The 26,166-nt window shown below is 46.1% G+C and overlaps 1 protein-coding gene across 2 annotated transcripts in view; it reads left to right on the top strand.

Moving 5' to 3' along the window:
* The window catches only part of LOC119390358 (translocation protein SEC62), a gene marked incomplete at its 5' end in the record, with an annotated part of 434,026 nt that overhangs the window by 10,329 nt on the left and 397,531 nt on the right, over positions 1-26,166 (top strand). Inside the window, 1 exon segment of one of the 2 annotated variants that reach the window (XR_007415809.1) lies at positions 958-2,574. Coding sequence is in view for 1 of the 2 variants with exons in the window: in XM_037657963.2 (XP_037513891.1) it covers positions 958-1,310 (353 nt within the window). 2 annotated transcript variants of the gene reach the window in all.

The raw sequence follows: 26,166 nt of genomic DNA, 5'->3' as shown, positions 1-26,166 counted from the left end.
GGGCAGCCGAGGCATCTCGTTCAGAATGTTGCTGCAGTTCCTGGAGCAGGACCTGGAACTGGGAACAGGTCAAAACTCGCCTCCAAAAACTTTTTTTTTTTTCCGCGGACGATGGCTTCGCGGAACCCTAAAGACGCCTCCGCGGAACCCCATTTGAGAACCACTGGTCTAAAGTTTCATTTGTTATGCATTGCGTATGTGGGGAGAACGACGATGCCACAGTAATTTCCGAATCATTATAGCATGTCTGAATTTGGTGTGCAAGTTCAGTTTTGGAATTTTGGCCATTGACTGCATGTCATATTAATTCTTGCACACTTTGCAAATGCATTCACCTGCCATTAATTTCAAAAATTTGAAGGAAAGGGTGCAGGGGACGGGATCGCTTAGAAGTGGTACTAATTAGGAGCTCAAGATAGCACATTTGTTGAAGCTTAAACGTCTTTATTCAACAAGCAGCCTCTCCTGCTGATATGTTTGAATCTGTTACCTTTTTCATGCCTATGTATCTCTTGATTGTAAACTATCACTACTATGTCCTGTAGTGGTTTTCTTTACCGTGTGTTGCACTTTTAGTCTGCTGTTGGAGAGGATGTACAGTCAAAACCATATCAGATCTGAAGGGGATCTCAAAAAAAGTTCTATACTATATACACTCAAACCTCATTATAACAAAGTTGCATCCGCCAAGAAAATAACCTCGTTATATCCAAAAATTTGTTATAAACGTTTATTTGTAACACTGTAGCTATGACAAGACTATTCTTCATTTACTTCGTTATAACCATTAATTCGTTATATCCGTGTTCGTTATAATGAGGTTTGAGTGTAGATAATTCGATATATCGTAAGTATATTCAAGGGGATATTGAACTGTTCAATATACGCAGTAATTTGTTATATGTTATACGAACACTCCTCTCACAGCTAACATATTCACCAATCTCTGACTCGCAGTCCGTCAAGTACTGTTTGTGATCATCTGGGCGTGCACTCTGGGCCGGCACCACTTCTGGCTGTTGCCGAACCTGACCGAAGATGTGGGCTTCCTCGAGTCCTTCTGGCCCATCTACCAGTACGAGTACCGGGGCCCAGGCACCAGCAAGGACAGTAAAGCGAAAGACAGCAAAGCTAAGAAGAAGAAAGAACAGGACGACGGCGACGGCGGCAGCAAAGGGGAGCACTCGACGAGCGAGGACTCTGAGGAGAAGCGCTCCTCAGACCACAATGGCGGGCAGGGCGACAGCAACGGCTTCGAGCTCGTTGACGGTCCTGTCGAAGACGAAGGCGGCAAGGAGAAGCAGTCCTGATCCGATGGAAGGCCACCCTGCTGGCTGGGTGGGTTGAAATAAAAAGGGGGGACGACGTCGACACGAAAGGCTCGGTTCGCCACGACAGCAGGCTCACACCGTTTTGTTGGACAGTGAAGCGCTCCACTCGGCTGCACCGACGCACACCATACCGTACATTTCTTGCGTCCCTCTGGACCCTGCGTCATTTTGAATTTTTATACTGCAAATTCGTTGAAGCAAAGAAAGAAAGCAGTTGTTCCTCCGTGACATTACAGGTCTCTGTGATCCTAACAAGGTTATCTTTTGCTTGGTTTAGGTTTCTTGTTTCACAACTGCAGGCAGTTATTAGGGGAGGGCAGTCGGGTCATATGGACACCAGCAAAGTCATGTGTGAATTGCATCGCTTTGGTTTGCATTATGTATAGCTGTTGTAACGAAAGATTGGTTTGCTAATGTCCTGCAAAGCATTTTTTGGTTTAGGTTTCTCGTGGGGTAGAAAGTGCTTCAAACACTAGCTTTGCCCGATCGGCAGTTGCACTGCTCATGTCATGTAGTTTACCAGTAAGCTATTGTTAGAGCTTTCACAGTTTTGTCAGTGATAACCAGCGATAACCAGGTTTCGATTGTCATAAGGTCATCTAAGTTTTTGCTGGAACCACTCTTTTATCGAATGCAACCACAACTGCTAACATGTTAATGCATGCACAAAGGTGTCGGAGGCACACTTCTGTTATACCCAACACCTGCACAGAAACTGTGCACCGTACAAAAATCAATTTTATTAATCTTGTTTTGTCAATTAATGCACGAGCCACTTTAGGCATTTTTCTGAGCTTTATAAAGAAGCATGCCCTTTGCTCTCTCTCTCTCTCTCTCTCTCTGCTTTTGTGCTCTATGATGATTATATTTACAGCAACAGCTATTGAATCTTCCTCTTGGTATTCTGCTGTATGATTTTAAAGAGTCCAGCCAGTAGATGTCAGGCATTTCAAGGTCATACAAATCTGGCACTTTGGTTTCTTTCTGCTGGCATGTGCAGTATGGTAGATGTGGTGACTAAGGCGGCTTTTGTGGTGATTTCATTTTTTTTCCTTGGTATTAATGTTCGCGCCTTTTTCCTGTTTTTACAGCTGACTCACTTTCTTTTTGCATTGTGTGCCTTTGTGCCACGAAGCAGCATTTTGTGAAAGTTTTTTTTTTTTCAAGTTGCTGACGTTTGCCCTCTATGACTATCTACAATATCGTCACAAAGCATTTCCTGCCCATCTGAGTAACAGAAAAGGTGTGCTTGAAGCACAGCAATGTTTCTTTCACTTAGATATTGTGTCTCTCTGCAACTCATTTTAAGATGTAGCGGCTGGCACTAGACTATAGCTTTTATTTAACCTTTTTTTTCCAGCTCTAAACACAGGTGTACTTTGTAATGTGTCATTACTTCTGATCAGAAACCAGAGGAGATAGTAAATTTGGAGACGTTTTTCGTTTTCTGCCTGTTATCACGGGATCATACCAGATACACTCCCGAAGTCATTGCGAATTTACCACAGCTGCCGCTATGCTTCCATAAACTGCTGCCAGCTTGCGCATCGGACTTATACCGGCTTCTGTTGGCTGCGTTGCACGGTAACATTCATGTGAATGTGTGTTAGACATTCCATGTTTTGCAGTTCCCAAATCCTCTGAGCGGGGGGCTTTCACCTCCAGACATTTAATATTTCTGAATTCTCACAGTAGTCACTGTTGCAACTTGATGAGCACATTTCTCATTAGTGACACTAACATCTTGGGACTTCAACAAATTGCTCACAAGACTTTTGGAGCAATACTATTGATGTTTAAGTAGAAGTGGTTTTGCAACACAATAATGCTACCGAAACACAGCCCTACCTGTATAATACTTTCACGTGCTCTTATCCATTGGCTGAGGGTTTGCTGTTGCCTCCCTCACCTCTTAAGGTGGCTGTTGTTGTGCATTGCAGGGAAGTTTCTTCCTTCTTTTTTTTTTTCTATAGCTGCTCCGCTGATGCGCAGTGGTTTAGCCGCGTGAATTTTAGGCAGCTTTCAGGCATAACTGATGGCACGTAATTACAGTTATTGCTAATGCAGGAACCATCTATTTTGTGCACAACTTTTGACAGCCCTGTTTACTGTGGTGCTAGGATGTATATTTAACTGTGGTTACTGAAATACAGTTGTTGGTTTTTTCTTTACTCGTACTGCCATTAGTTACAATGAGGGAAAGAGCATGGAAAACAAATGTAGCTCGATAGGATGTCTTCTCTGGCTTGTTGGTGCATTCTGTTAAACGTCGTTTGTGGGCGTGAGCCATGATTTATACAAAAAAAAAAGGGACGACGTTCAGATATGAGCTTTTCATTGGCAAATTTGTTTGAGAACTGTTACCTTGTGATTTCGCAATGTGCATGCCCTCGTCCCATGTCACACGTGTGCGAAAGTTGCACCTACATTCTAACTCTGGAGCATTAAATCAGTTGGCTGCCGGCAGCTCATGTGCATGTTGTCCTTTTATATGTCTCGATTTGCTGTGCCCACAAACAATCTTTAACAGAAAAGGACATTTATAAGAATAAAAAATATTTCCATTTTGGCTGAGGACGCACATTTCAAGACTCAAGCAGAACCATGTATACTTGTATAACACTGGAGCCAGTCCGTTCACTGCCTCATTTGCTGCCAACCATGTGGTTTATAATGACTCCCAGATACAACTGTTTGGGCTGCCATCAGTGAGTGTGTTTTTCAATGTCATTTAAGGATGATTAACGTTTATTACATAGTGGTTTTCAGCAGCTACAGTGCACATTGCATAGAGGATCTGACTATCTCTTGTGTTCTACAGTGGCTGTATCATAACCTATGCTTCTTTAGTGGCAGTGTGGTCATTTCGTACGCCGCAAATGCTACGCTTGGTATCACTTTTGAGCTTTGTTAAGCATAATTTACCAATTATGCTTTTGAAAATGTGTGCGAGCATACTCAATACTTGGTGAATTCTTGTTTGGTGTTGTTATCTTGCTCTTTTTCATTACACTCGAACACTAACACTTCAAGAAAACTAATCTCAGTCAGTTCTTTTGGCCTGATGCTTATAACCACGACTGCATTGATATCCTGACAGAATTGTCCGTTTCTAGGGAAAAGCACGTTCTTGGTGGTTTGCAGTAAAGCAGGATTGTCTTGTCGTTTTATGATCTCTTTATTTTGCATACATAGCATCTATCATCGTTTGAACTTGGTGTTTTCAACACTCTGGTCATTTATGCAACCAGTATTTAACAATTCTTTGTCAGCCTCTAAAAGAGTTTTACTGGGTTGAAAAGACCAGCCTGTCATGCAGTATGTGCTGGCTGTTGGTGTGCTTTAAAAGGGAAAAACAATGTGTCGAAAACGTCCTTTCGTTTTATTTAACTTGCTGGGCATTCTTTTTACATGTTCACCATGGCAAGTCACTTTTTAAGCCTCGGAGCACTGGCATTAAGGAGCAAAGACGTGTCGAGCATAACGTGTACTTGAATAAAATGTGTATATATATATACACGTATGGAGTGTCATTGCTTTCCGTATGCAACAAGAGAAGGTTCACAGTGTCTTGTGCCTCGCAAAATGGCTTCAACAATTGCTCATCCTTGTTATGCTGTTGATGTGTGCTAAAGGTCCTAAGGTGCATTACGAGATGTGGCCACTTACAGCTAGCGTTTTTACAAAAATAATTGTTGAAATCGGTTCATTATTGCAGGAGCTCAGAGAATTGGAACAGACCTGTAACCATGCGTCTAGAAGGTTGGCTTCACTGCCAACATAGCACCCTCTTTCATGCATGCAACGCTGCAGAGGTTAATGAGATAGTAGCTGCATTCAAAACAAGAAATAGTTTGGGGATTTTATAAGCAAATATGCAAAATTCTTTCTTTAGCGTGATCAGTAGCTTAAGACAATTTGTCACCTCAAAAAGAAACAAAGGTGCGATTAGTAGGTTGTTGATGAAGATTTTGCATTTCATTTTTGCCTCTATAGGTTTATCATGCAGGCTCATGCTTGGTTCGCATACTTTTGCTCACACAACTTGCTTAGCTTCCTCGGTGATGCGTGCTAAACGGTATCCTTTCCCTTCATTTTCCTGTGTACTAGAGTGGAGTGATCCCCGCCTGATTTTTTTATTTTCTCATTTTGCTTCGCAGTGTGTGCACGCATTGGCAGCGCTCGTGACAAAAGCTTTGATTTCGTGAATATCAAAATAATGATGTCACGTGTACCATCAGCAGCCTTAAAACCATAATTCCCTCGTACATACTTTTTGACGGAATTCCCACAATTCTTGAACGATTGTGGACACTTTTGCGAGTCTCAAAAGAAAGATATTTGAGCAGAAGCACTCAGTGGGCCTGCCCGTCTAAATACGCTCAAACCTCGACTTTGCTGAGTAACTGAGCCCGAAGTGCAGTTTTAGGTGTCTTCCAAGCTGTAGGGCCAAAAAAGGTTAGAAGACTTGTTTAGGATCATTCGACAATGTAACAGCAATAACGATCACTCAGCGCCTACCCGTTCATAGTGACCGCAATTCAGTTGTTGGATTTCTTCTACAAAGTTTCCCACGGCGCAAGAATTCTTGAGAGGAGGCGAAAGTGCGCTTGCTCGGGCGTCCTGATAAAGTCACGGAATCGGTCACAGCACTGATGCGGCCCCTATCGTAAGAGTCATCTAGCGGAGAAGGAAAAAAGCGTGTTGCGCTCTCCGACGAAGCTAGCCGATTCGCCGTTCGCGCTTTACGCTCAAGTGGGTGTGTTTCTTGTGCGTTCTCGCCGGCTCCAAATTTTTTCGTAAAAAAACGGGAAAAATTGCGTAACATACAGGAAAATTAGGTACCTGAGTGATATATCTTGTAGAACGGGAAAGCTATAATTTTTGATAACGTGAACTCGATTAGGTATAATTTTTAAGGCGAAAGCGTTAGATGCCTTATCAAGCGCGAAAATTGACCGTCGGCGTTTCCGCGTTGACGGCGTCAAGATGAGTGATGTAAAAAAAATCACGTGATGACGTCACCACATGGCGTTATCATGTCGTCACAGATAACCAAAATTTGTGTCGTCACATGAAATTGTCGCTTTGCACTGCCTCCGTAATCGGTGGGCCGATCACGGAGGCAATACAAAACCAGGTGAGGTGCAGAAAGCGTTTGAAGGGGGGTGAGGCAGGACAGACGCATCGAATGAAGAAAAAGAAGTTGGCTTTCGCCTTCGAGCCGTCTTAGTCTAATGCATAAGGGACCCTGCGAGTTTTTTCAACGAATGATGGGACTTACTCTCCGTGAAGTGCTTCTCACAAACATAGTCTCGAGGCGTGAGCTCTCGATCTTTCGTATGGCACGAGCCCATGCTTCCAACCTCCCCGGGTCACTGGGAACTTTGAAGGTAATTACCTTCTCCTTGCAGGATGCGTGCCCACTGTTGCAGTTCGGCACGACACATTTCCGCCCCATCCTGAAGGAGCACTGGTGGAAGTCTACAAAGTGCTCTCCTTTGTTGCGGCGTCGTTCTGCGACGAAAAGCGCATTTCCACCGTGACGCTGTCGCGCCGCCCTCGCGCGCTGCAGCGGCATAGAAGGTTCTCCTCCTCAAATACTTCTTTCTCAGTGAGTTTCCGCATCTACACAAAACCTTTTGGACCACGACCGCACCTCGTACACGAGAACCAGCCGTACACATGAAGATGAGGGTATTTAATTATGCATTTATAAACTTTATACATATGCGTGGTGTTGTACAGTTTGGTTTCATACGTCTTCGGCATAACCGCACGATGCTTCCTTTTATGTGGGCTATATTTGGTCATAAGTTGCGAATATAATTAAGGTGTAAAAATATTCATAAAACGAATTGCCCATCTAATTAACCAGTTTGTGCATGACTTGTGATGGAATTTCAAGTTATAATAGTCAGGGTCTGCTAGAAAAAATTGTTTTGAAAAATACGTAACTCCCCATAATTTTGGGTAATGAGGTGTCTCATAAAAAATAACGCGTTTTTTTGCGACAGCAATTATATGGACACTAGCAAAATTTTTGCCGTGTGCGTCACCGTCGCCGTCATGTCCCATATAAAGTCCAAATCGATAACATCGCCCCGCGCGCCTTCTATATGCGAATTAAAGCGTGCGAGTGCTGCCGATGGTCGCAGCTCAAGCACAGATGAAAAGGCACATGCAGGGGGGCTGGAGGGGGATTGCCTGGTTCCGGCAAGAAATGCGTACTTTAACCGGCCGGGCGATGTCGCCCGCCGTCCCGCGCTCCGTATATTACGAGAGGATCAGCAGACGGACCATACCTTTGCACATGTTGTTTTCTCATCGCAAGGTTTGCGTTGAAGACCGAACGTCGCTTCTCTCGCTGCAGCGGCTGCGTTTCCTTACGCCGCCGTCTTGTTCATTTACGCAAGCCTTACTTCGTATAACATTCGAGTTTCTTGCTATCGCACTCATTGCTTCGCCCTTGCGGCGAAACTGCGTTTTTTCATTGCCTTATTCGCTGACCTTCCTGTATAAGGGAAGGACGTTCCAAATATGTGACATTATACACTTCACTCACACCACAAATGTTTTTTGCAGATTCATAACAATTTTTCGATGCTACGAAATTTGTTATGCAAAGGAAAAAGAGGTAAACGCTGTTTTTGGTTCTTAAAGGGACACTAAAGAGCAAAACGATTTTTCTCGCATTAGTAAAGTAGTCTTCCACGATACCAAAAACACCACGCTTTCTGCGCGAAGACGCTTAACAAGCGAGAAAACGCGCAAAAAGTAAATACAGGTGGCGACACCACCTTGGAATTCCCGCACAATTTGCCGTGACGTCACATATTTTTGACGGCGCCTGCTTGGGCCTACGTAGTTCCTAAACGGTTAAATCGAAGTACATTGTCCTCTGAGGGGGCCAGAGACTTGACATAACGAGTTTGTGGAAATTTCGTCGAGCCAGTGGCGCCAAAATACGTTAAATGCTCTTTGAAGTCTTTCACGTCACGAATTACAAAGTTCGGCGCGAAATTTAAAAATGAAACTTTGAACTTGGTTTTCTCCGCTAATAATAAACCTATGGCGGTGAAATAAACTACACGAGAGTTCTCCGAGCACACTTTATCAATCTAAACCAATTCATTGTTTCTCTTTAGTGTCCCTTTAAAGGAACAAGTTTTGCGACAAAGGAGGAGCAGTTGGCCTGAGAAAATTCGAACGACAAGAGTTTCATAACACCTTTGTTTCGCCGGTGTTTTTATTTATTTATTTATTTATTTATTTATTTATTTATTTATTTATTTATTTATTGTGCCAGGCTACTCTGAACAGCAATAGCTGCACGAAGACGCACTTACATATGAATGTAAACAGTGAATATAAAAACACTTATTTGCAGTATGTCAAAGTTGTATAATTAAATCTGTTGAAGTTCACCCAACGAAATTTGAACGCGGGTCCCTTATTCATGATATTTATAAATTAAAAGGGCCTGTCCAAAGGGGCGAGAACGGTAGTACGTGACTGCGACCTACAGGACGCCCGTCATAAAGTTGTTGCTATGGTATAGTTACTTCAACAAAGAAATAATCCCCGATGTACTCGTCATTTTGTTACATTTTACGTGACTACATGTTTTCAACCGCTTCGTGTCGATATTAACTGGAATTTCCAAAAGAGCACAACGAAAGGCCTTGTTTACTGTCAGCGCGCGCTATCAGTTTCCTCATTTCGACGCAGTGACCTTGTTTTCCCCTCGGGAGTTTGTATGTATTAAAGGAAAGCGCGAAAAAGATTGGTTATGCGCGGTTAACGGATCCGTGCTCGATTAATTAACGAGATGGCACGTTAGCGCTAACCAGACTGCAGGCGCGCATCGAGACATCCTAAACCAGACCCGACAGGCGAAGGATGAGATACAGGTTTGGGAAAAGAGAAGGAAAAGCGCAAAAAAAAAAACAAAAAAACGTGGGAGCTATAGCGAAGGCAAAAGCAAATATGGAGACACAATGACGATGCTCCGACACGAGATGCTTATATTACGCAGTTCTTATTGGAAGTTCGCATCTTTAGGCGAAGCGTCGGCTTCTCCCTTTCAGAGCGAATACGCATATTGAAAATAATATAACAAGCCGATAAGGATCACATTTAGGGATTATTAGAACGTCCCTAAGAGTATTCGCGCATTTGTATCACGAAGCGCCTAATGTGTAGCGACTCGCCTTGGCGTTAATGTTTTCATCATTAGTCGATACTGCTAGATATTTTGTGCCCGCTTTGATGAAGGACACAGTGCGAATCAATCTATCGAAAGGACCTTTTGGGTAAGCCAAGAAACTGTTTCCAAGCTACAGTTGCAAAAAAGGAAAAGCTAATATGTTAAAGTAGCTAATAAGAAGTATAATATAAAACGATGATATTAGGGCGGACAAAACAGAGGCTTTGAAATTCAGGTGAACATAGACATGGCCGTGAGCAGGGATCTCCATTAGGAGGTAAAGGGGGGGGGGGAGGGAGGGGGCAAGCTTCGCCACGGCGCCTCCCTTCCTTTTCCCATATTGGTCCAGCCAGAAAGAACACAAGCTTCGCAATGGGTTGCAAAATGAAAGTGAAGCGATGGCGTTCTTCTCACAATGGCGTGCCCTTGGACACTGGCTTTCCGGGGTGAAGATGGGAAGTAAACAGTTTTTGTAATGCAGCGTCAGGTGTCCTTATCGTCAAAAACCTGCGTGGCCATAACTCTGTATGTTGAACTATATATATATATATATATATATATATATACGTGTGTGTTTGTGTGTGTCGGCTCCAGAGATATTCCCGGTTCGACGATTTCTCATCAGTAAACAAGACGATGCAATTGCCCGCATTATACCCGGTAGTTTCGAAAGCGGTCTTTAGTGTTTATTAAGCGTTGGCTATACGCCCTCTTAACGATGTTATCATTAACACGCAAAGTCGCGACCGCTATGAAAGGTAACACCGAGTTCGTGTATAAGCAATTAATGGTCATGTGCGCGTCTGTCGTATTGGTTCGCAGAAGGTGCTTTTCCACATGAACGTTTAGTGTTACGAACGCTTTTGCGCTTGGCAACTGCGTTTCACCACTGTCCTTTCAAACGTAATTTCGATGTTCCCTTTCATACTGCTCGCGACTGTACGCGCCATTCTCAAGCCTCTGTCCCATTCTGTCGAATGGTTCGCTGATGTGATTGGGGGTCTGCCCAATGGACCGGGGGGCAGCCTGGCCTCAGGGAGAAGTGGAGCTCAGGAACCGGAGCTGATAACAGGAACGTTTATTAGGGGCGAAGCTCCTTAAGGCGGCACCCGTTCGTCCCTCGTCGTGCTCGTAGTAGTGAGTAACAAGTCTTACCCTTTGACCTCCAAGGTGGTGCCGGTGGGAGATTTCTCCTGTGCGTTGTTGAACAATAAAAAATTCGCAGCGTGCGCGTTAACTAAAAGCCGAATTCTTCTGTCTCTGTAGAAGTGTAAGTGTTAGCTAAAAGCCGACTTCTTCTGTCTCTCATTCCCATTAGCAGCCATTGTTTACCTCCAAGGTAGTGCCTGGTGAGATTTCTCCTGTGCGTGATTAAACAATAAAAATTTTGTTCAAAACGCCGTTGATTGATGAAATAAACCAACGAAAGACGCCAGATGTTTTGTAAAAACAAAACGAAAGAACGCCAGATGTTTCTAAAGCAAACGAAAAAGACGCCAGCTGCTTAACGAAAGACGCAAGGTGTTTTCTAAAGCAATGGTTTTCTAAACAATGAAAATTCACAGCGTACATGTAAAATTAAAGTGAGCTGCAAGTCGTCATAACTCATCGAACCTTTAGTATAAACGCGCCCGATCTCACGTCGGTGATGATGTACTGGGCAGAATTCACGGAAGATTCACGGTTTACCGATGAACCTCCGCAGCTTCGCCCACTCATCATCATTCACTCCGTGGATATGCTGTGATTTTTTACATGTAGAGTTGGTAGCGTGTCGTAGCGTCGTCTAGCGACGCTGCGTCGCGTCGACGTAGCCTTGGCGTGGCCTGTCGAAGCCTCGTAGTAGCTCGTGGACGCTTGCTTGGAGCGCATCGACGCTTGCGTTATAAAGCCTGGGCCTTCCCATGATTCCCTGTTGGGGAAGTTGTTTGTTTGTTTATCCTATTGGATTGGGTGACAACGTCACATGAAGCTTCCACGTCGACGGCAGAATGAAAGGGAATGTCGTCCTGCACGTATTTGTATCATTCGTCTTGATCTTGCCACTTACGTTATGAGACACGAGGATTGCCGGTTACAGAGATTGTGTACGGCTGTGCGCGATCAGGACCATCGTGCTAACTCCCCTGAACGAAACTGCTTTGACATACCATTCGTAGACATTTTTTTTCTGGTTCCTACTTTACTTTTTTTTCTGGGTTCCCGACATCTGTTTGTTTCTGTCGTCTATCTTTCTTCCTACCGTCATCTCCCCTATTCCTTCACCCCGAAAGAATGGATCTATGTATGCTTGGAATCACTTACCTGCTTTCATAACTGATACAACTGATCCAACTGCATTTAAAATGTCCTATCAAACCTGCTGTCGCATTACACGTTTGTTTCTGCTATGTATTTACTTTATTTGATGTTTGTAGTTATTATGTACAATGCTTCCATTTTACTGTTAATATTGTTTAGGCTTTCTTTTTTTTTTTTGCTGTGTATACCTCACCCCCTCTGCAATGCATTTATACCGTGAGGGAACTATAAATAAATAAATAAATAAATAAATAAATAAATAAATAAATAAATAAATAAATAAATTAATAAATAAATAAATAAATGTCCTAATTGCGAAGTTGCGCTGAGCTGTGCGCCCCCAAGGTAAACTTATTAGAATTCGGCCTAATGCTATTTCTACTTGAATTAATTTTCTCTTTCCATAGAAAGAGAAAGTTAAAATTCCATGCTTCGCTTTCTGCGTTTAAAGGCCAACTCCGGCGATTTTTCGAGGTCGATGGATCTCAATGAAATTCGCTGGGTACGTTCCTTTGCACGTTTCCGGCATTTATGCCAAATTACAGGCTTGAGACATGCGCAGATTGTTTGCAAATGAATTTTAAAGATTGTCTGCAAACGCCCTCCTGGCTTCCCACAATTATTGGCAACATTGCGTCTGTGACGTCAGTATTGGAAAGGCGGCGGAAGTGACGCAGCCGAGGGCACCGCTAACTTCGGCGCTTCGGCCGCTACAGCGAGCGTCTGCTGTGCACAAGGCGACAGACAGCGTTGGTTTAGCCGGCGCTTCGCTGGTCGTCCCGGCTGTCACAGTTTTCATACTCCGCGCCGGCGTGACCAGCATGCCTTGCACGACTTCCGGTTCGTTCGTAACAACGTCTACGTCATACGTAGACAGTACACTCGGTTGGGTTTCGGTTTCGGTGTTGCGCTTTTTTGCTTATTTAAAATTATTCTCCAATTTGCCGAGTATTTCTGCTATCGGGCCCGTAACAGGAGCGTCTCAGGAACATAAAAGCACCATTACTTTGACATGGCCAAAAAATCGCCGGAGTTGGCCTTTAACGCTGAGTCGTTTTACGCTCTGCAACGCTTTGAAAGGACACTAAAGTGAAACAATGAATTGGTTTAGATTGATAAAGCGTACTCTGAAAACACTAATGTCATTAATTTCTCCATCACAGGCTTATTATTAGAGGAGAAAATCAAGGCCAAAGTTTCATTTTTAAATTTCGCGCCGACATATTCACGCTTGGCGTCACGAACTTCATAGTGAATTTATCGTATTTCGGCGGCATTGGCCCAATGAAATTCATTGAAACTTGTTTCGTCTATGTTTAGTCTCTGGCCCCCTCAGAGGGCAATGTACTTCCTTTCTACCGACCAGGAGCTAGGTAGGCTTTAGTAGAAGCCGTCAAAATATATGACGTCACGGCGGTTGGTGCGGGAATATCAAGGTGGCGTCGCCACCCGCATTTTGTTTTTAGATGCATCTTATGGCGGAGTTCAAACCGGTGGTGTGCGGCGTGACCACCCTTACTGCGCATGCGCAACCCTCTAAACACACTTCCTCTCCACTCCCCCTCTCCCGTCCCCCTCTCGTCGCCCCCTCCCCTCTCGTCTTTCCCCCTCTCCCTTTCCCCTCTCCATTCCCCTCCCCCTTCCCACTCCCCCTCTGAAACGCGGGCTCGACATGTCGAAGCGCTGCTTCGCATCGCCTCATGGTCCCCGTTAGCGGGAGATGGTGTGATTTATAGATGCGAAGCATCTCTTGCTCGGGGGTACTGTATCTTACACCGTGTTCGGGGGTATGTCCCGCGGCGTTGGCGTCCGCACTCACACTACGCATGCGCAACTCTCCTCCTTCCATCTCTCCAACAGCTGCGCGTTACTCTCTCCACTTCTCTCCCAGCACCTGCTTGCGCTTCTCCTGCGTTCTCGCATCTGCTCTCACGGCGCATACGCTACTCTCCTCCTCTAGTCTCCTCTCCTTCAAATAGTAGAGCGCTGCGCGCGTTCAGTCCAGCGTTTGCCTCGGTTGGCTCCTCTGAAATGCGGGATCAACATGCCGAAATTCTCTCCTGCGCAGCGTCGCGATGAGGGCCAGCGCATGCACGTCCCCTCCCCCTCTCTCTCCTCTCCTACGCCGCCTCTTCTCGCGCGCCTGTCGACCGCGTTCCCCGCTCGCCCTATGAGAATTAACGGCCAGGCTAGAGGGAAGACACGACGCGCGTAGTGTTCCTCTTCGCGTTCCACGACGCGAGGTCGGTAGCATGCCAGAGGTCGGTAGCATGCTCAACGAACGCCAACGGAACGCGATCGTGCAAGTGCTCCGGCTTCGCATCGCCTCATGGTCCCCTTTAGCGGGAGATGGTGTAATTTTTTTCTCATTTTCTCGCTTATCTAGCGTCTTCTCGCAGCAAGCACGGTGATTTTGGAATTGTGAAAGAGTAACTTACTAATACTAGAAAAACCGTTTTTCTCTTCATGTATCCATTTAATGGATGCTGTGAGCGCCCCTAATTAGTTTTCCATGTTATTTCTGTCCTTTTCCCCTACTTTCCCGCAACCATTCCTCCAACTGTCTTTTACTTACTTATATTGTGGACCTGTTTACCTTTGTGGGGCTGTCCCTGAAACCCAAGGCCTCATGCCGTCTAGTTCCCAAACGAGTTGGGAGGCGTCGCACCCCTCTCGGTGGCAGTTGTCAGCCTGCTGCTTCCATATTTTCATTGTGTCGTTGTATGTTTGTGCACGCTTGCATATCATAGAACAGTAATTTAGGACAACGTCGCAGTCCTTCATGTTTGTGTACTTTCTGATTAATATGAGTTGTTTATTTTTCGCTTCGACGCGCAAGAGACGATGAACGCCAGCTCGTCGCTTCGACCCGTCGCGGTTCTCCAGCTGTTATCGCTTCGGCGCGGCCTCGCACGACGCTCCTCCTCCTCGCGAATTTTTTTCAGTACTTCTCGGTCGTTTCAGCGGTGTAGTTTCTGTATCCGAACTTCGCAATTTACTTTGTTCGTCTTCTTCCTTTGGTTCTTTATTCACATCGCAACACATTGCTCACAATGCCGCATCTCCGATGGCCTTGCGGCGTCGAGCGCTTGCGGCCGCTCAACGCGTGCGAGGCTCGCGGATCAAAACAGAGAACGGCGATCTATATATTGCCGCGAGAGCGAGAGCGAGTCAAAATATATGCGATAAGGAACATTAATTTTGCGGCAGTTTCCGAATGAGGAAGAAAATCGAAGCGCTACGAAGGCAGCAGTAAGAGGAAAAGAGAGAAAGAGAATTACGGCCACGTGCCGAGATCGCGCTGCCCCATCATACGTCGCTCTTCTGTAGAGTGCGCTGTACATGGTTGTCCCTCTTTTCCCGTGATTGCGTCCACGTGAAAACAATAAGGTGAAGAAAAAAAAAAAAGAAAGAAATGCGCTGTTGGGTAGCGGCGGGAAGAGAATGGCGACGGTATAGAAACAGAACGTGAATCGGGTATTGAAGGGTTCACAACTGATACAGAGAGACAGAGAGAGAGAGAGAGCGAAATGATTTCACTCGTATTAGCAATTTATGCCCTTACTCAGTACCAAGAGCGGAACTGTTGCCGCGAGAATACTCTCGGTACGCCGCAAAACGCGTAAAAAGGAAAAAAAATTGCAGTGGCTTAGCTCGGCTATGCCAGGATATACGTAGCGTTAGTAAATGTTCAGCTAATTATTCTTAGCTTTCCAGATTATCTAGGATTATTAGCCTTCTTCTGTTCATTCTTCGTACGCTGAACCGCTAATTGCCAGGCAGCTACTTTGGGATCCGATGAGATAAGCTTCTCGGCTCTTCTGCGCCGTTGAGCAGCATTTGCGCTCTCCTTCTCCATGACGTTACCCACCTGCAAACGCCAGTCAGAGGCGCTATCAAGCGGCTCCAGCGCAGTGTCAGATGGCGACTGCACAGCGAAGGCGAATAGCTGCGCGCGCGCCGGCGCCAATACGTCTGCCAAAGCTACGACGTCACTCTTCTGGAATGCGCAGACCAGCAGCGGCGAGTCGCGCGCGGCACTGGCGGAGTCTGCGCGCGCCGGCGCCAGTGTGTCTGCCGCGGCTACGACACCACTCCTCCCGAACGCGCAGACCAGCAGCGGCGAGCCGCGCGCGGCGGTGGCGGAGAGCACGTGAGATGCCGGCTCCGGTGAGCCAGCTGTGTGACATCATTGATCCTCGCGCATGCGCAGCACGGCTCATGAGGATCCACGCGAAATCGGCTCCGGCTAGGCAAGTGTAGCTAACGCTACAAAACATGGCGACGCCGCCTTGAGTTTTCCGCGCCAACTCGCCGTGGCGTCGTATATTTTCACGTCGCCTGCTAGGGCCCAAATAATTCTCTACCGGTAAAAAATTCGGCAGATCCCACGTACCGTGGGGGTCGATGCTATGCGAAGCATGTGGCGGGTAGGTGACTGTGGCGTAACTTTTTTTACTGAGCGACACCTTACAAAATGACGCAAAAGATTTGTATAAGTTTTATACGAACACATAAATATGTTGAAGAGCCGCATATATGTTATATGACCAGTTGTTTACGGTTGGGTAACGCAGCCAATGGCAACGTGGGTATTAACAACACCAGAAGCGGTAAGCTGATATGTAGTGCTTATACGTGTCCCGAAAACGCACGCACGTTTCACGAACCCGTGTGCATGAGTGCAAGAAGTTATTGACAGTTCTTGAACAAGGGCATCATCACCATGATCAGTGAGCACGAACAGCTGGTCATGACTTGTTATAGGATCCGGTCGTGATCGTGGTGACGAGAGGTCCACGTGTAGTGAAATAAGTGGCATTGTAGAGCTGTTAGAATTCGTGAATGCCTCGGTCATTTTGTCGACAAATTATCTGTCGAGAGAGCCAGCGACATGTCCGAACCTGAAGCCACTCTTCGTGTTGGTGAGGTATAGGCCGTCGAGGCTAGTAGGCCTGGATAGTGCTACGTAGACCAACTTCAATGGATGGTGTTTGTCGTATTCGTAGACTACCTGGGCGTATGTGGCCTACGTAGCCTAGTCTACAAAGCGGCTGTCAATTAATCTGGCATCATCCTCGGTCAGCATGAGGCCATCGCCCAGCCTCGTAAGAAATGAAGAGGACACTTCGTCGTTCTGGTGGACGAAGTGCACTTTACGGTGCTGTGATGTGGATATCATATGTAACATTCGTTAATGTATTCCTCCGGGGTCGAGCAATGCTCCAATATAGCTTCCTGAATCATAGGAATACAAATGTAATGTTTGCTATAAAAGAGGAGCCAACACTGGAACTACAGACGTTCATCTGATATGATGCCTGTATCGTAGGAGTACACATCGTAGGAGTATCATGTAGTGTTTATTGCTGTCTTGTAAAATTAGATAGCCAGCACCACAACCACAATTGACGTTGCACCGGTAGTACGCCTGCGTAGGCTGTTTTTCCAAGCCAGTTTATAGACCTGGCGTGACTCAGTGGTAGAATACCTGATTGCCACGCAGAATGCTTGGGTTCGATTCCTGCTGGGATCCTAATTTTTATTATTTCCATTCGCTGAGTCAACGCTGCCGATGTTGGTTTTCCTTAACGCTGTAGCATTTAAGTTACCAACGTCTGTTCTCGCCGTTCCTGGGTAGATATAAACTGTCAATCACCTGTGGCGCATACCCGTACACCGCGGCCCGTGGTAAACGGGTATGTGCCACACGTGTCTAGTGGAAAGGGTTTGACGACTTACGCGACAGGATATTAACGTTATTCATGTCATGACCCGGCAATCATATTCGTCAAATCCTCTTACCCTCTCATGCAAATTTTGGTCTACACCAACTTAAGGAGGCGATCATGAGAGCACCCAGACGTAGGCGGCTAGATAGATAGATAGATAGATAGATACGTAGATAGAAACGCTCAAAGTGCCAGAGGTTCGCTAAGAAATGCCTCGCATTTAAAACGAATTAAACTTTGTTCTCAGGGAGGCGCAGACTGCTCTGGGGAAATTTTATCGACCTAATATGCCCCCTCCCCGCCCTCTCCTAAAAAAAAAGAAAAAAAAAAGAGCCTTTGAAATCCGTGACGTCGCACTAACATTCAGGTGCCGGTATGCATAGGTGCGATATTAATGAGCCATATTTCGACCTTCATTTTCTCCTTTAATTGCGAACCTATGAATGATAAACTTCATGGCAATATAGGACTGCGCTCCCCCCTGCGGCCCTCTTCATCTTATCTGAGTACAGTCGGCGTCAAAAGTTTAGGAGACCTTTACGTCTTAGAAAACTGAATTTCCCAGTAACTTGTGACTATATTCGGTCGGACTGCATAGTACATGTTAGCGGGTTATAGAACTGGCCGCAAATCTAAATTCCAGGCTGCTTGCCGAAGTAGAGGGAACATTCAGCTTTTTATTGTGTCTCGCTGTCCATAAACTTTCCACGCTGACTGTACATGTCTAGATTAAGTTCGCCCAGTGTTTGGGTATTTGGAGATGTTAAGGTTTCCGCTTATTCTGCTCACCCCCCCCCCCCTCCCTCCTGTATAGAACTTTGAATTTCGATCATAACAGTGACTGCAAAGCTGATTTGACTTCCATCACTCTCCCTGTGGCACCCCCCCCCCTCTTCGGGAAAATCGGAAAGATATAGGTTTCCGCAAAATAACATTTTTATTCTTTTTTTGCGAAATTCCTGCAGCCGACCAATGACTTATAGATATTCTTTATTCAAACAAGGCCTCGGATGCATATACAAAATGCAGGCATAATGTATAGCATATAATACACACGTCGAAAAATATGCTCCCTCATAAGAGAGCCAACTATTGCATGGGCAAAGATGGCAGGGCAATATACACTTGTACGGTATATTAACAACAGAGAACGTAGTTACAATTGAACTGGGAAATAACCCACAGGTCAGTGTACAATTAACAAGAAACAACAACGCGATTTACTTGTCTGATTATTTATGGGGAGAGGAAAAGGGTTGTGACTTACCAATTTTTCAGAATAGGTTTGAGAGCAACAGGACGAAGTGTATGCATATACACGTAACAAGCAACCGCATCGTTGCACAGTTTCTGTTATAAGCACATTATTCACGAGGAATTGTGCGTGTGATCCTCGCAAACGATTACATTGATGCCGTGCTTAACCACAACTATTATACACAATGAACACTATATCTCATTGTTCTCTGATGATCGAGGCTCACAATAGCATGCGCAATGCACAAAGCAGCGTTATACGTCACCTCGTCTTTCTATGCAGTGGTGTCAAGTGCACGCTGAAATAAAGCTGCGCAAATCTGACACGTGTACCGACAATGCAATCACAGTTCGCGCTTGAAGTTGATATTTCGTCGCTGCCGACATGGCTGTGTTACGAAATGCGGAAAAAGGGAGCAACAGATTGCAACGATGCAGGGGCGTTCCGAGTTGGCGGTCCATGCAGTGATGACACTCCGCAGTGAATAAAAAACAGTCATCGAAGCCTAGACGATCTCTCTAACTGCACGCACCGGAAGTGATTCGAGAGCCGGAAGCACGTCGTACAGACGTCGTACTTACGTAACGAACGCGCTCGCGACACGTGCCTCAATTGAGGCTGACGACTCATCTTTTGCCCAAAGAGAAATTCCACGTTCAACTTGGCGGTTTCATCGATCCACCCGCCATAATAATCATAATTAATGATGACAAGGATAATTATACTGTGGCACATATCCACACAGATGGATTAGCCAGGAAGTGGGTGGTATACATTAAAAATAGAATAATAATTACTACCGTCAGCCGATCTAAGGAGAATATACATTTTTCGTGTTTCCCTCCGCTGGTATGTTTTTCTAACAGGTTGCCGAACCGAACGCGAAACCCGAAAGCTACACCCGAAACGTAATTTTGGCCGTCACTGAACCCGAACCCAAACCGACACTCGCGAAAGGTGCGTGAGCCCGAACCGAACATGGACCGAACAAAAAAGTCATAGCGGTTATCGGTTCGTAACAAAGCCGTTCAAAGTATAAGCGACAACAGTTGTTGCAGTCTACGCAAACATAATTAATAATAATATCTGGGGTTTAACGTCCCAACAAAGAGAATAATTATAATGGTATACAAGCAAGACAGAAGTTCAGGTGTACACGGAGGCTTGAGGTGATGAGGAATCATTGAACAAGGAATTTTTATTTTAGATGTGAAGCATCTTATAGCGGAGTTCAATGCGGTGGTGGTGGTGTGCGGCGTGACCACCCTTACTGCGCATGCGCAATCCCTCTCCACTCCCCTCTCTCCCCCCTCCCCTTTCCCCTCTCATTTCCTCTCTCCACTTCCCCTCTCCCCTCCCCCTCTCCACATCACCTCTCCCCTTCCCTCTTCCCTTCCCTCTCCCCTCCCCTTCTCATTTCCCCCTCTCCACTTCCCCTCTCCTCATCGCTACTCCTCTCCACATCACCTCTCCCCTTCCCTTAATTAGTTCCAGCGACATTTCCTTTTCAACCATTTTTCACTAGTTCAAACGCAAACTCATCTAAAGGATCGTGGCGTATTGCTGTTGTTGCCCAGACGACCGTGTTCCTGTACACATACACGAAAAGGAGGTTACTGAGGCAAGACAGCTATGGCGGCCGCGTTTCGATGATACAGAAATGCAAGAAACACCCGTGTAGTTAGATTTAGGCGCGCGTTAAAGGAACACTAAATGCTCAGGATTTATCCGGAGTCCTTCATTATACGGTGCGGCTCACATTATGTGGTTTTGGCCCGTGAGAACAAGAGAGTTTAATTTAAGGCACGGTTCGTGGTTTGCTGTAAGAACAGACGAAGCTGCGCCGATTCTCCCGCGTTGCACCCAGAAGCCCCCTCAACTCTTGCACCAGGTTTCCTTCTCCTCCTGCGTACACTGGGCGTCTTAGCCAAGTTTAGCCAAGCTTGAAGGAAAGGCAAGCAAGAGATCGTACAACGTACTGTCATTAAACCTACATACGGTGTTTGGTAATCTGTCCACTTTCACCAACGATGCCATGTTTGTGCATCAGTGACTCGGCTTATCAGTAAAGAAATATATGTATAAAAATAAAAACAAAGCAAACAACACCGTGGTTATAACGTTAGCTGGGGACATCATATACAGGTATTACACATATCGTCACCCCGCGCGGCGAGTCCTTTTCTTCCGGGAATTGCGCAGCATTCCCCCGACGAGCACCGCCAGGTAACGAGTGCCGGTTCGGGAGGATCGATAGCACCTCGGGCCGAAGAGCAGCCCCGCGGCCGCGATCGTAACACAAAGATCGCTACTCCGAGGAGTGGGCGATGGCGTAGGCCACAATCTCCTATTTTTATAATTTCTTTTTACAAGGAAAGGAGAAGGGGGGGGGCGGAGGAGGGGTCTCTGCAGCCTATACCACACCCTATTCCTTTCGAACCGTTCCCCGCCTGGGTCACGACCACCACCGCAAGCACCCCAGCGTGCGCGCACAGCCCGGCTATATAGCCTGACGGAAGGAGGCAGCGGCGCAGGAAGCACGCCCCGATAACGACCACCTGGGCGCCGATTCCCGACTCGGAGCGAACCCACCGCCAGCCCCTTATCTTCAACCATCCCCTCTGTGTGTATATATACGAACGGGCTGAAGCCGGTGGTGGTCGGGCCGTAAAAGACCTCCCCACTTGGGCCCGGGCCGTCGTCTCTCGCGCCGCATCTATTCCCGCCCGAGTTCACTGCAACGAGATTGGAGAGGTCAAAGGGGGAAATACTACGGCTACCGAAGTCGGGGGACATGTAACCACACCCGCTTTTGATGTTCTGGGGGGAATTCATTCATTCATTCATTCATTCATTCATTCATTCATTCATTCATTCATTCATTCATTCATTCATTCATTCATTCGTTCGTTCGTTCGTTCATTCATTCGTTCGTTCGTTCTGAATTCTATATGCGTATGGACGTAAGTTTAGGCGTGCGCAGGGGGGGGGGGGGCCGCCCGCCCTAATCACCTAAGAGGGGGGGGGGCGCAAAGTCTACCTCATACATTGACTTAATAGAGGCGGGGGGGGGGTCGCTTCGATGAACCTTCGCCCGCCTTCGACCCCCCCCCCCCCCCTGAAGGTGAACCCTGCGCATGGACGTAAGGTCTCTATTTGAAAAGTGACATTCGCGTGTGACGCACACCCGCCACGGTGGTCTTGTGGTCATGGTGCTCGATGGCTGACCCGAAGGTCGCGGGATCGAATCCCGGGCACGGCCGCCGCATTTTCGATGGAGGCGAAAATGCTTGAGGCCCGTGTAGTTCGGTTTAGGCGCACGTTAAAGAACCCCATGGGGTTGAAATTTCCGGAGCCCTCCACTACGGCGTCCCTCATAATGATATAGTGGTTTTGGAACGTTAAACCCCAACAATTATTATGGTAGTGTGTGACGTGCATAGTTACGTTCTTACTGAACTTGTATAGGTGAACTTTTGACACGTGTGCGTATTTGATCGCTTCTCGTGGTTTGGTTCGGGTTTTGTTTGTGTAGACTTAGTATGCCGTTTGTTTGTACAATGTTGTGTGTATATACCGATGGATGGTATACAGTTGATACCTCTCAGCTACATGTTGGGTTAGCTGACTCTAATGTATGGGCTAGCTTTCCATCTGTGTGCAATTTCTGAACAACACAACATCAGTTACGCGACACAATACACACATCAACAAACCAATCGATGACTTCAATACGGCGAATATAATAACATAACATCGATCCCTTCTTAAATTACTTAGTTAGATTGACGGTTGCGCATTTGAACAAGTCGGTCACACGTACAGAAATATTGAAGGAAAGGCGTAGTTTCTAAAAATCGGCGTGCGTGCATTGGGTGTGAGAATTAGGGCTCACTGTTAGCGTTACACAGCATTAAACGTATTTTTTTATGCTTTTCCTGAAATGACTTAATTGGTAGACGAGGAGAGGGTCCTTTCTCTCAGGTGATCACGATGAAATATCCTACAGAAAAGAACTATTTCTGGTTGATGTCATTGTCGATGATTATCAAAGCGGCAGCTTTCTGATATTTTATTGCGGCACCATGATATCTTTTTACTCTTCAACCGTATTACTTAATGTTGATAATGTAGTACTGTGTCATGTATTTCTACGTGATGTTGAGAACGATAATGTAGTACATTCTCGTTTTGGCGATTAAAGATGAGCTGTATAAAGCGGGGACCAGACGCTGCCGAAAATCCGCTACGCCGGGAGAAACTTTGTAGCACGACGTACGTTCACAGTCAACTCCATGGCAGCGTCGCCAGCAACTTTCAATGTTCCCGCCCTTTTTGACTAGCCTTTCACCGTGGTAAGGCTGTTAGCAAGATTCCAACGTGGCAATCGATACAAAAATGCAGCTTATACTCTTTTTTTGTTTATTAATGTCCTTGTATGACCAGATGGTTTAAGCCGAGTAACAGGATTCGTGGGAGAGAGAGAGAGAGAGAGATGCTCTTTATTAGAAATACAGAGATTTTTGCCGGCGTCAGTATACCGCTGGCATGCTACTCTGTGTAGGGATGGGGAATGGGATTGACAGATTAAAGAAGAGAGGGGAGGAAATAATAATAGAAAGAAAGAATATAAAAAAAATGAAATGAGCAAGTGAACCTGATAGAAATATTTACAAGGAGGGTGTCAGGTAAGATAAGGCTTTGCTATGTGAAATAGCCCAACCATTAAAGCTTTTCGGCTAGGCCGATTTTTGATAGGTAATTAAACAGTGCCTGTAAAACCCGTCGCTGCTTTGAAGGGCTGGTCACTGGGCCTAATAAGTTGTGTAATGTTAACTGATCGTGACAGATCATGTCCATTTGTCGTGGTAACTTGACAAAGAAGTGGCAAAGGAGCATACGATAGCACACGATGTTTAATTAATAGAAGAAGAACAGCGACTGAGTCGGTTTGCTTTTCGAAGATTTAACATGATATCTCGCATCTAATCTTCTCGAACTGAGCTCACGAAGGCTATCTGTAGAGCGCTCCTTCAGCACATGAGCAGTGTACGAGAGCACAGACTGCACGCTGATATACATACTTGTGTCCCGCCTACGAGCGTTCGTTAAAATCGAAGCGAAAGACGTTGTTGCCCTTAAAAGGCTCAGATAATCCACCTTGTCAAAGTTTCGTAAACCAAGCCACGTACTGCACTTTCCTAGGTGGAAATCTCCACTCAATTAATTTACGCCGCAGAGGCCAGGGGCTCTTTTTTTTTTTTGGATTGCGACATACATTCACCTTAAGACATAATGAGGCCACGTGCTCATCGGGTCATTCCTGTTGACAAAAGAATATGAACCATTGCTGCTTACCTATGGCTTAAGATCATGAATTCTGAAGGGTGGGTGTGGGGGGGGGGGGGGGGTGTTAAGGTATACGCGCCGCATCTCGTGACCGTGCCTGGCGTTTGCCTAATTTTCTCGACCTGTCGAGGGTCGACGACATCGCGTATATTGGAGTCTCAAGTGTCGCACTCTGCACTTGAACCCCACGCAAGTTTTTGCTAGGGATTCATTTACGAGGAAATAAGGCATCGCGTAGGGGAGTTCAGATGCAGCGCTAATATACCGCACCCCCCCCCCCCCCCCCCAAACTTCCTATGAAATAAATTAATAAAACTGAAGTGCGCTGCCCTGAAGCATGCTGGGAAGGCTTAATTGATTGGAACTGTTTTGTCCCGAAGTTCAAGCCGTCAAGCGAAGCTTTTCGCAGAGTTTTGTGAAGTTTTGCGAAGCCTTGACTTTCGTTTCCTCTGGTAATAAATGACCTGTGATGATGGTGATGGTGAAATTGATGACAATAGAGCTCTGAAAGAATAGTTTATCTCCATAAACTGATTTCATGTTTCACTTTGGTGTTCCTTTTAAGATATCATGCCAGTAATCAGTTGCGTATACAGCCCACCCTTTTCAATTTTATGTGCTGCCCTCTGCCGTCTTTGTAGGGGGCGATTGTAGGGGAGCTTCTTGGTGTGATCCGAGACAACCGGGCTCGCCAGAACAAACCCCTCCGAGATCCAGAGGTGTGCGGAAACCCTACCACAGAGTTCCGCGCAGTCCCGCCAGGGGAAGGGCGCATGCGCAATGGCGCCGTGAAAGAAAAGGCCGGTTGTCCCCATCCCTCTCAGCTCCGCACGTGCTGCACACTACACATACACCACTGCAACCAAGCGAAACTTGGCAAATGTGTGCACCGGCACACCTGAATCCGCTGGCGACGCAGGTTGAGCTCTTCTCTTCCCGACCTATGCAACAGTGGGCAGCTGTTACAGCTTCCCGTGATTACGACTCCCCTTTCTCCGAGCAGAGGTTCCCCATAATAAAAGCACGAAAGAAAAAAAGTTCTGGGCGCTCGGTTAACGACGTCGAGCGGTAGGAAAGCGGCAAGCAGATAACGTTGCTTTGGTGCGTGCCCGTTCGAAGCAGCAATGTGGTCTTCGCCTGGCGATGTCTTTATCTGGGGCGACTGCGTTAGGCGATGAAGGCCTAACTGCAGTGTACGTCCAACAAAACTTCAAAGCTATACGTCCAAAAGAGCTGAAGCAAGTCATAGTCAGCGTACGATCGTTCAAGGACACCTTCGTTCACGCTCATTACTGGCTGTTCAGTCACAGGAAGTGCATCGCATTGCACCTGAGCCGTGTTCCCAGAAACTAGCTACCTATGTTTTCTTTTTAATCGACCACCTCTTCGTCGCCGTCGTTAATTGTTTCTATTGTTTCTTTTGTAGTTAGGTTAGGTTAAGCTGAAATACCAGCTAAGCACAGGCGGTCTGGAGTGTGCGTCTCGCGTTTGAAAGCGAGACGCCCGCGCACCGGACTTGGTCGTTGCTAGGCATATAAAGTTTAGAGACAATGCGCTTGCCTTTGCTCAGTCTCAGTTCTGTGTTTCCTGAAGAGCTATCCGAGTTTTAAAGTTTATTTGGAAAAGGCTGAGAGTGTTTCAGTGATGTGTAGACGGCGGCAAGCTTACGTAAAGGTTCGAATAGTGGTCTGCAGAGTGCGAACGTGAACGTGTAAATGAATTATAGCGTACAGCCCCAACCGTAGCACGCACTGCCATAGTTACTGACGTGTCTGTTGCAGACAGGCAAGTCATATCAGTACTGCACTTTGAATTATTATTAAATGCGAAGCATTTCTTAGCGAACCTCAGGCACTTTGGGCGTTTCTATCTACGTATCTATCTATCTATCTATCTATCTATCTATCTATCTATCTATCTAGCCGCCTACGTCTGGGCGCTCTCCTGGTCCTCTCCATAACTCTAATGTACCAAATTGGCATAGTC

Source organism: Rhipicephalus sanguineus, chromosome 4 (assembly GCF_013339695.2).
Source record: "Rhipicephalus sanguineus isolate Rsan-2018 chromosome 4, BIME_Rsan_1.4, whole genome shotgun sequence".
Lineage (NCBI taxonomy): Eukaryota > Metazoa > Arthropoda > Arachnida > Ixodida > Ixodidae > Rhipicephalus > Rhipicephalus sanguineus.
The sequence above is the reverse complement of the archived record's forward strand: the minus strand, read 5'-3'. Positions and strand labels throughout refer to the sequence as shown.